Source organism: Mastomys coucha, unplaced genomic scaffold (genome assembly GCF_008632895.1).
Source record: "Mastomys coucha isolate ucsf_1 unplaced genomic scaffold, UCSF_Mcou_1 pScaffold23, whole genome shotgun sequence".
NCBI classification, from domain to species: Eukaryota; Metazoa; Chordata; class Mammalia; order Rodentia; family Muridae; genus Mastomys; species Mastomys coucha.
The window spans coordinates 94,531,040-94,543,016 of NW_022196906.1; the positions used below are offsets into that span (position 1 = coordinate 94,531,040).

The 11,977-nt window shown below is 33.5% G+C and overlaps 1 protein-coding gene across 1 annotated transcript in view; it reads left to right on the plus strand.

Moving 5' to 3' along the window:
* The window catches only part of Stag1 (stromal antigen 1), a 268,526-nt gene that overhangs the window by 193,186 nt on the left and 63,363 nt on the right, over positions 1-11,977 (plus strand). Inside the window, exons 17-20 of the mRNA XM_031346345.1 lie at positions 4-77; positions 209-412; positions 4,146-4,216; positions 5,650-5,737. Coding sequence (XP_031202205.1) covers positions 4-77; positions 209-412; positions 4,146-4,216; positions 5,650-5,737 — 437 coding nt within the window. The remainder of the gene's footprint in view (positions 1-3; positions 78-208; positions 413-4,145; positions 4,217-5,649; positions 5,738-11,977) is intronic.

An 11,977-nucleotide genomic window follows, 5' to 3' on the forward strand; every position in this document is an offset into this window, starting at 1 on the left:
CAGAGAAGGTAGCAAACTTGCTGCAAATTCCACAGTATTTTGATCTAGAAATCTACAGCACAGGTCGGATGGAAAAGGTAAAGCACTCTGAAATTCTTTTAGTAAAGTCATTTTCATTTTCATCTAATGATAGGTTAGTCAACAAATGATGATTTTTAATTTTCATTATTAATCTAAATATCACAGTTTTTCTTTTTTTCCTCTTCAGCACCTGGATGCTTTATTAAAACAAATTAAGTTTGTTGTAGAGAAACATGTAGAATCCGATGTCCTAGAAGCCTGCAGTAAAACCTACAGCATTTTATGCAGTGAAGAGTATACCATTCAGAATCGAGTTGATATTGCTCGGAGCCAGTTGATTGATGAATTTGTAGATCGATTCAATCATTCTGTAGAAGACCTGTTGCAAGAGGTATGTTGTAATGTTGATGGTAATAATTTTAGCTAATAATTGTTCAGAATAGCTGAGTGTGTAAATCAATCCCATTTGTGTGTGTGTGTGTGTGTGTGTGTGTGTGTGTGTGTGTGTGTGTGTGTGTGTTTTAATTATTATTTTTTTCTGTTTTGTAAAGGCTTTATATCTAGATTTCAGTAATGGAACAAATACTATTTTTTCTGTCATGTTTTTATGAGCTATTAGGGAATATTATGTCATGATACTGGAAACACTTAGTTTCCAATCTGAGTCCCATCTGTTGTTTAAGTACCTGTCACATGATCTGTGTCAAGTTGAGACACAAAGATGCTGTTCAGTTTTCAGGCTGCTGGGAACCCCTTCCAATGGGGATGAGACTTTTAGTGAAAAACTGCTTTTTTTTTTTTTTCATATTCTTTAAAACTTATAAAATATTATAACAATAAAATTGAGTGTTATAGAAGTTGTTTGATATAAAACAACATTCAATTTAACAGTCTTATGTAGATGGTTGTCTACAGCAATATTGAAAATACATACATTTTTCTCAATGCAAATTTTAAATAATTCCAAACATATTAACTGTATATTTTAAAATAATACATCACTACTAGTATTTTTTTAAATGAGCATAAATATATAAAGTTGTTTTGTTTCTTTGTTTCTTTGTTTGTTTGTTTTGTATTTAGTAGAGCTTAAAATCTTGGCTCTTACTGCAGTACAAGCCCAAAATAAGAACAATTTTTAGACATTGAATTTCATTGCAATAAGGCTGTACTTCAATGAACCTCACTCACCAAAAGATTTTACCTCCATCATAGCTAAGCTGAGAGTTGACAGTTCTGCTGTGCCAAGGAATGAATTGTAGGCACGATTTTTGGATACTGACTTCTTGCTATGATCAAAGCTATTTGACTTGAGTGAGTGTCTTTCTTCTCAGCCCACAGAGAACAGGTTACATTCATTTAAGAAATGGTGTGTGTATTAAGATGGTCTATCCATACAGTCATTCACCAACTGTTTCAATGAACAATGGTTCTGCTTGGAGGGTGGCACAGACATTAGGTGTGGGTAAAAACTGGTTCGTTGGCTGTGATAATTTGAAAAAGCATTCATCTCAGAGAAAGAGTAACTTATAAAGTCCTCTTCTTCAAACCTGATACAATAGTTACAAATGTCAAGCAATGCATTCAGTCTCACTCTTTGTTGTTCACTTACAAGCTACCTCCCAAGTTAATTGTCTACGTTTCTTTTGGCATACCTTTGAAATATGTAAGTTGTTCTGAAAACCATAGTACAGTGTAAAAATATGTAATAAACAATCCTAGTAATAGAGAGGCTGAGATAGGAGAAGCATGATTTCAAGACCATTAGAGAGACCAAGAGACAACCCTGGAAATAAAAAACCTAGAAAAGAAATCAGTAGTTATAGATGCAAGCATCACCAACCGAATACAAGAGATAGAAGAGAGAATCTCGGGTGCAGAAGATACCATAGAAAACATTGACACAACAGTCAAAGAAAATGCAAAAAGCTCCTACCCTAAAACATGCAGGAAATCCAGGACACAATGAGAAGACCAAACCTAAGGATAACAACTATAGAAGAGAATGAAGACTCCCAATGTAATAGGCTAGTAAATATCTTCAACAAACTTATAGAAGAAAACTTCTCTAACCTAAAGAAAGAGATGCCCATGAACATACAAGAAACCTACAGAATTCCAATAGACTGGACCAGAAAAGAAATTCCTCCCGTCACATAATAATCAAAACACTAAATGCACTAAACAAAGAATTCTAAAAGCAATAAAGCAAAAAAGTCAAGTAACATATAAAGGCAGGCCTATCAGAATTACACCAGACTTCTCACCAGAGACTATGAAAGCTAGAAGATCCTGGGTAGTTGTCATACAGACCCTACAAGAACACAAATGCCAGCCCAGGCTACTATACCCAGCAAAACTCTCAATTACCATAGATGGAGAAAACAAGATATTCCATGACAAAACAAAATTTACACAATATCTTTCCACAAATCCAGCCCTACAAAGGATAATAGATGGAAAACGTCAACATAAGGAACAAAACTACACCTAGAAGAAGCAAGAAAGTAATCTTTCAACAAACCCACATAAACCTAATTCCACCTCTATCAACAAAAACAACAGGAAGTAACAATTACTTTTTCTTAATATCTTCATATGAAAATTAGTATTATCAACATATCCTAATCGATTGAATTCCGGTCCCATTTTTTTAAGAATCTGAAAATCTCTACCAATTTCAGAATTAACAGTACCACTGAAACAGTGCATCTTATAAAGATCAACCTTTTGCCGTTTACTTTTTTTTTAAGATTTATTTATTTATTTTATGTGTATGAGTACACTGTAGCTGTACAGATGGCTATGAGCCATCATGTGGCTGCTGGGAATTGAACTCAGGACGGCCCGCTCGCTCTGGCATGATACACTGTAGCTATCTTCAGACACACCAGAAGAGGGCATCATATCTCATTACAGATGGTTGTGAGCCACCATGTGGTTGCTGGGATCCGCACTCAGGACCTTTGGAAGAGCAGTCAGTGCTCTTACCCACTGAGCCATCTCGCCAGCTCCTGCAGTTTACTTTTTATGCTATACTTTTTCCTCTTTCAAGAAAAGTTCAGCTGGGCAGTGGTGGTGCACGCCTTCATTCCCAGCACTTGGGAGGCAGAAGCAAGTGGATTTCTGAGTTTGAGGCCAGCCTGGTCTACAGAATGAGTTCCAGAACAGCCAGGGCTATACAGAGAAACCCTGTCTCGAAAAACCAAAAAGAAAAAAAAGAAAAGTTCACCATTTATTTTTTTCAATTTTTATATTTGGGATTCAATTTACATTTTTAAATTACTGATTTATTATAATGTGCTAGTGCAAATTAAGTTGACATGCAAATTAAGTTGACAAACTTGCTCAAGGATGCAACACTTTTGGCAAACTGGTAATTTTTCTCATTTTTTGCAGTGGTTTTCTATATCATGCTCTTACTTTCTTATCTATAAGGCAATCTGAGCTTCCTGTAGTTTATGCTTTGATGCTCCAATTTTTTTTCAGTGTTAAGTATAATTTTATTTATTTTTTTATTGGTTATTTTATTTATTTTTATTTCAACTGTTAGCCCCTTTCCCGGTTTCCCCTCTGCAGACCTCCTATCCCTTTTCACCTCTCCCTCCTCTGCCCACCCACTCCCACCACATTGCCCTAGCATTATTTTGTTCCCCCTTCTAACTAATACGGAAGCATCCACACTTTGTTCAATCATACTTTTTCTAAAGCTGTAGAAGTAATTGATCATCACTAAAATCTTAAATAATCTTTAAACCATTTTACAGAATATGACTAGCTCAAGTAGTAACTGATGTGTGTGCTCCTGAGGAACGCCCCAATATTAAGTTCTTAGTACTGAAGGACAAAGTGCACTAGCTAGAGTTTAAAATACTCTCACATAGACTTTTGATTTCAGGGAATTTAGAAAAGGGTATTACAGAAGTGTATAATGTCACAGCTTTTATATTATTTAAACAGCAGGAGTTGATTATGTATAGATTTGTCAGTTATACTTTTTTGATTGATTTTTTATCTGTAGTGAATATACTATTAATAGATTTTAGGCAGTTAAGCATTAATAGGCTTTAATATGAATTTGAGTTGCTATGAAAATTAAGTCACTTTTACTTTTTTATTTATAGGGTGAAGAAGCTGATGATGATGATATCTACAATGTTCTTTCCACCTTAAAGCGTTTAACTTCTTTTCACAAGTATGTCATTTTGAATATTAACATAAATTTAGCAAGTAGTACATTGGCCAATGAGCAGACTGAATATAATATTTGACTTCTTACAAAAATGATGTATTCTTGAATATCAAAGTTTAACAGATTTTGTTCATTCAGATTTTCTCTCAATTTTATTATGTTTAATTACTAGTGGCATGAGATTTATTTATTAATTTACTGAAAACTAATATTTAAATACCAGGTGTATTGTAAGCACTTTAATCAATCCATATTATTTAACAATAGAAGTTGACTTATTTAATAATCTAGAATTTTTTATAAGTAATTTTAAGTTGATGGTATTAACAGTCTTGCTAAGTATGAAATAAGATTGATAGGAAGATTGAGAAAACATTTTGGCGAAGTCATGCAACTCATTCCTCTGCACTGGCAGATCATTACTTGTTTTACTGTGCAGACAGAACAGTTGACTTTGATTAGGGAAACAAAATGTTCACATATAATCTGCTTTTAAACTGTAGTCCACATACCCTTGGAATGTTATCTTCTCCACAAAGGAAGAGAAAGAGAATTTTGTTGTCACTTTTAACAATAATTCTATAATGTAGGGTTTCACTTGAGTGTGGTAGTGACCACCACTATTTCTACCTGCTGTTAAGGGAAAAGAATGGGCTCAGCTCAAGAGATGGAGGCCACCTTGTGCAACAAAGCTATGGAGTAAGATCTTGTCTCTACGGATGAGCGGAAAGAAGGAAGAGGAAGAAAAAATAGAAAAATCTAATTTTTTTCATATAGTTAAACTTACTCGAACCACTTACGAAACTAAACTCCTATTTTAAAACATACCTTGTCATTAATGATGAAGACTGACACCCATATTCAAAAGAACTGAGTTAATAGTGTGGTTCAAATTTTTTCCTTCAAAGCTAGGCCAGGTAGCCACAAGGCAGGAGGATGTGCTGGCCATTCCGCCCCACATAGTGAGTCCTGACAAAGATCTTTGGAAGATCTGAAGGCCATAGAAATGGCTACACAATGGATTTTAAGCTTTCTCATATTTTCTATTGGACAATAATTCTGTCTATTTGATGATAGCAGATTTCTCTTTCAAATATACACATGTATTTATATATTTTAACTTGTTAAAGGGTTATTTAAAAATATACTTTTAAATATAGTAAAGTTGCATTTTTATGCACTATGAATTTAGATTAACCATCTTAGTGGGAACCTAACATTAAATGTACAAATAGTGATTTATTTAATGTACTCTTTTATCATCAGCTCTTGTTTCATTCTTTGTTTCTCTTAAACATTTGAATGTTTCCTTTATGGGTCTTTTGCAGTTCTAAAAGAAAATGAAATATTTCTTTGTTGTTCTGCTTACTAAAATTGAGCTCAAGTTTAAATTGTCTTTTATTCTAGATTAAAATTCAAACTTTTGTTTATTTTAGTGCTCATGATCTCACTAAATGGGATCTATTTGGTAATTGCTACAGACTGTTGAAGACTGGAATTGAACATGGAGCTATGCCAGAACAGGTAGGGAATGTTTAATATTCTTTCCGTGTTTTAGGAAACTAAGGTACTCAGGAATCAAAGATTTTCCAAAGCCCGTTGCAGAAAATAACTGTTGACTCTGTAATGCAGGCAGCTCCTTTGATAGTTATTATCCTAGTGATGACAACTATTAGGTATGGCTTCTATTGAAATGCTTTAAAGTAAGAAAAGATAACTAGTTCAGTAACAGTATATCTTTAAAAATTAATGTTCAGGTATATATTACTGGAAAAATTATTAATTTCTGTAATACATTTCTGATCATACCAGCTGTAGGCATTGTTGTAAATACTGATGGCACCAGATGTTCATTTAACATGGACTAATTTTGTAGTAAAAAACCATTGTTTAAATACCTAGAGTAGGCATTAGAACTTCTTGTATTCACATTCAAGTTCTAGTGAGAAGGACAAGAATTTTATTTGCCTAATCTGAGACTTAATTTTGTATGAAAAATAGAATATTTAACTTTGTATAGTATAGATATGCATGAGACATAATCTTATATTATTGGTAATGCTCAGGAATTATCTGATTCATTCCCATTTGAGAGAAAAGTTTACATGATACCTTATTATTCTTAAGGTGACTAAAATTTCAAAAGATAGAATGAAATGATAATTTTACATTAAAAGTCACAAAACACAGTTATGTTGACATCTGTGTTTCAAACAACTTAGAAGGATGCAGGGATACCAGTTAGTCCAAGAATTCAAGACTCCATCACTAAATGTTTTTAATGTATAAAATAAAGAATAAACTACAACCAAAACAAAAGCTTTTAAAAAGCAGTATTTTATTAGTGGTATAATTATTTCAATTCTCTAACATGATTTAGGTATATGACTTAGTGGCAGAGCATTTGCCTACTGTGTGCAGTGCCTTAGATCTGATTCCTAAAACTGTAAAAAGTGAAAATAAAAAATTATTTAAACTTTCTTGATCCCACTCTTAATAAACACAATATTCCTAACTAAGTACTTGTCTTTGATTTGTGAAAAGAAGATAAAATCTGGGGGAAATGTATCACTTTTGAACATTTTGTTATGAATGGACAGAAAAATAACATTTGGAGCTATTTTCTTCTCCCACTTACTGAAGCTGAACTCAGATTTTTCTTCCACTATAGAATAAAGTTAATGTGCTTACTTTATTTTTCAAGTGACTAAGTATTTAACCACATTGTTTACTTCATTTATTAATATCCTTTAGTTTTCTATTCTGTCTTCATCTCACTTTTCAATGACAAAAATATAACTCATTCATATTTTCAAGCTTTTCTTACATAAATAGTAAAGGTATTCTTTTGCTGTTTTCCTTTTCTCCCTCAAGAATGAAACGAATACATTTCTGCTTAGGGACTATAAGCCTGTCAGCATTTGTTTTTAATCCGCAGTACCATCATCAGGGTTTTAGCCACTGCTCTTCTGACAGTCTTCATGATCCTGTTTTCTGCTTCTTACGTACTTGTATACGTGTTCTTTTCCCTTCTGTTAACTTTTTTAATAAGAGCATATTTATGTTGTGTGTGCCTTGACTTCTCTTATACTCATATTCTGAGTCTTTAACAAGATGTATGAAGTTTGAAAGCATGACTACTAGATTATGTTCCTGTACATGTTTACAACTTTTACAAGCACCTCCTAAGATATATAGAATTGAATAAAACATTATTCAACTAATTTATATATGATTATTTAAGTTCCCCTTTTCAGATTCCACCTTTTGCTTTTATCTAGAGTCCCAAGGTTTCCATTAAAATTTTTTTCTCTGAGCAAGACCTCCAAGTGTTACCAAACTTTTGCTAATGTTAAGCCCTTAGTTATGCTCAGTATTTTGGATGTGTCTAAAGACTAATTCTCTAGGTTTTTGGGAGGATTATATTTACCATATTCTTGACTATTTGTTTTCCATATGAACAATTTAACTAAGCATCTCTTTAGTCTGACTCTTCAGGAGTAGCAAAATTTGGTGTTGAGAATAAGGGATTCTCTGTAGTAATTTGTCTTTTCTTTTTTTTTTTGATTTTCGAGACAGGGTTTCTCTGTGTAGCCCTGGCTGTCCTGGAACTCACTCTGTAGACCAGGCTGGCCTCGAACTCAGAAATCCACCTGCCTCTGCCTCCCAAGTGCTGGGATTAAAGGCGTGCGCCACCACTGCCCGGCGTAATTTGTCTTTTCTAATGCCAGTAATAGTTTAGATGTCACAGCTTTAGAATAAATGGAAAACCAAAAATTATAAATTTACCTATTCGAATTTTTTTGGTATTCTAATTATTTTTAAATCATATTATAAAGATGTCCTTATAAACATGCTTCATTTACCTTCATGTCTATTTTTTTCACACTTTTGCACTTTACATTCTGTATTTACTACATACATAAATATATTATGTGTAAAAGTAATATAAGCATCATTTACATCAATTATTCCCAATTCAGAATAACATAGTATTTAAATGGTATGTTTTTCTTGTCACTTTAAGTAAGAAATCTGTGTGTTTTCTGAGACTGTTATTCTGAAAAATACCAGCTACTTGTTTGATAAACTATTCTCAGTTAATTTTATCTGGTTGTGGTTTATTTCTATTTAGATTACACATTCTTGCAGGAATTAATATTAGGTGATATTCTGTCCTCAGTGTGTTATGTCAAGAGGCACATTGGTACTGAATATGAACGAAGTATTTTGTACCATTATTACATATGCAAACCGAAAAGGAAGAAGAACAAAAAGAAGCAATCTCAATTTGCTCACTATTAGTGATACTAGATGACCTGCTTGAGATGGAATCAATCAAATTTTCCCTATGTAGTTACATTGTCTTTTGTAATTCATAAACTTTCAAAAAGTTCTTTAAAAGTGTACAAATAATGCTGTTTCTTAGCAAAGTTTGACATAATTTTATATTATTTATATAATCTTAATCTGAGTCTGCTTTTATGATCATAAAACAGTTTCTAAAATAATCACTTTTTTTAATTTTCACTTTGTATTTGTTTGATAGCCTAGCATAAGGAAGAACTGTCTTAATTCATTTACTCATTTTTTAAATTTCAAAATATTTTTTATTTTAGTATCCTTATACTGTTGTTTTATATTTTATCACTATTGGTACTTATTTTGTTTCTTGTATTTTTGCAGATTTGTAAGGTCCTGTCCTCTTTTCAAACAAACTTCTATCTTTGTTTAATACTTTTTGAGCACTTCTAGTATGCAGGATATACTTAAGCCACCTGTGCAAATGAATTCTTAACATATAAGAAGTATTTTAAAATGTTAGTGCTGTAAAACAGTTAATATTTACTGTAAAGAAACCAGATGTTCCAAATTATTTATCTTGTCATACAATTTTTTAGAAAGTAAAACCAAAACAATATTTCAAGTTATCCCTTTTTATTTTTTTTTCCCTTGTGTCTATTTCTTATTGGTATTGACTTTATAAGCCAGTGAGATGGCTCAAGCACCAAGCCCGACAACCTGTTTGATTCCTAGATTCTCCTAGAGGGAGAGAACTGACTCTGCGGGCTGCCCTCTGACCTCTACATGTATGCCATGGCATGTGCACACCCAAACAAATACACAAAATAAATACATAAATGTGATAAACATCTTGATTAGCATCTGAGGAAAATAAAATATATTAAAACCCTGCATTAATATATAATTTTCATAGCTTCAAGAATACCTTAAAAGTTTGAAAATCAATAAAGATGTTTTATAGTATTATTTACTATCAAGCAAAATTAAAAAAAAAAAAGAAAACAGTTGAGGCCAGGTGTGGCCAACATATCTTTAATCATAGTACTTACTGTAAATTCTCAGCTAGCCCAGTCTACATAAGTTCTAGATGGCTTGGGCTACATAATGCAACTCTATCTAGAACAAAGATAACGAATTATATGTTACTAATGTGGGGCCTCTCCAAGCATCATTCAAACTTACTTACTACTTGAGAGGCAGATCTCTATGAGTTTAAGGCTAGCCTGATCTACAAAGTAAGTTCCAGGCCGACCAGGACTGCTCAGTGAGACCCTGTCACCAAAAAAAGATAGGAGGGAGAGAAGGAAGGGAGGAAGAAATGAAGGAAGAAAACATATTTACAATAAGCTGAGTGTTATTTTAAGCTTTTACATAGATTTATGTAATAAGCTCTATGAGATATATGTAATTTATATATTTATATACTACTAATAAAACTGAAGCATATGAAGTAATGTGCCTAAGGCCACATAGATACAGCACACATACTAAGATTAAGCTTTTAAATTACTTTTATTTATTTTTCATTTTTTGCTATTAATATGCTGCTAGCATATGGTAGCCCAGGCTATGCTTCCACTCTTTCCCATGCCTTCCTTTCCCTCACCCCATGCCCTCTGATGTTTGCTCTATATACAATTTCTTTTTGTATTGATCTTTTTTTTCCCCCAAATATCTTTTGGGCTGTTTCAATAGGAACTGTGGGGAGAGATTAGATGCTGGTACTTAACCCGTCATCATGAACTGGAAATCACCACATTATTCAGACTGAACATAATATAGGGGGTGAGTTTAACTTAAGTCAGGTTATTGATTTTGGATAGATTTGACTTATTGTGTATGTTGTTAAGAATCATACTTTCTGAGAAGACCACACACTTACTGAGTTAGAACTTATTTCAGATATATATTTCCGATTTTTCCTCACTCCTCCCATACCAAAAACTTTAAGTCATAGTTTGAATTTTTTGTTTGTTTGTTTGATTTTTGTGTTTGTATGTTTGGGTTTTTTTTCTTTTTGGTTTTGGGGTTCTTTGTTCATTTTGAAACTTGTAGTCTATTTCTAGCCTAGCCTCAACTCATGGAAGCCTTCCTGCTGTGGCCGACTAGTTGCTGCAAGTAGAGGCAAGTGTCACCATGCCTACTTCATTTATTGACTATATGACAGAAAAGCAGTTCCTTCTAAGTCTAAGGATAAGCTTTTGTCTAATTCTCCTAAAACACAATTGGATATTAAGATGTAAAACAAAAGAACTGTAATCATACTTCTACATACCTTATACAACAATTAGCAGGTCAAACATGATGATACATGCCTGTATTCTCAGCTACTTAGAAACCTAAGGCTGGAGGATCACTTGAACCAGATTAGAGACAACATAAACAAGATAGCAAAGTACCTGTGTCAAGATAGAAGTACAAACACTCAGATCATAAACCTAAAAAAAAATCAAGCCAGTTACAATAAACTTATAAAAAAAAATATGAATTGTGGGCCAGCCAAAAACTGGGAGTTTGTATTAACTAAGATTTCTCAGAAGCCTGTGTAGTTTCACAGGCCTAAATCTCAGCTCCTAAGGTGCCTGAGCCAAGAGGATTACAAATTGAGGACTAGCATTGGCTATATTCATGGTAAGCCTGGGTAATGATGAGACACTCTCTCAAGATGAAGACTACAAAGAGAATTGAGAGTAGGAATATATAGCTCTGTTGTAGAGAAAGAACTTGCCTATCACACACATGACTTCACTTCCTGTTTTTTTGTTGTTTTTTTTTTTAATGCTGATACCAGACTGACTGCTTGAGGAGACCCCCCACCTTTTTAAAAAGACAAAAGAGGTGCAAATGAAATCTGGGATGGTGAAAAACTCAAAACCCAAAGCCATTGGACAGTCTTTTAGGTCAGAGTGTTAGCCCAGAGCTCCCAGTTACATAATGAATGCCAAAAATTAAAGTTTAAAATAAGTGTCATTGGAGGTTGGAGAATAGGCTGAGTGGTTAGGAACACTGGCTGCTCTTCCGGAGAACACCAGTTCAGTTCCCAATAAGCATATGACAATTCACAGCCATTTATAACTCTAGTTCCAAGAGATCAGACACGCTCTCCTTAGTGGACATCAGTGTATAGACATATATGGAAGCTAAGTACCCATACACATGAATTAAAATTTATGAAAGCAAATTACTTTTTTTTTAATTTTTAAATTTTTTTATTTGATATTTTCATTATTTACATGTAAATTTCTCCTTTCCCAGTTTCCCCTTCAAAAAACAAAGAAACAAACAAAAACAACAAAAACAAACCCCTGTTGCCTCCCCCCTCCCCATTCCTGCCACCCCATCCTCTCCCACTTATTGGCCCTGTCATTCCCCTACACTGGGGCACAGAACCTTTACAGGGCCGAGGACCTCTCCTCCTATTGATGATCGAATTTGCAATCCTCTACTATACACATGCTG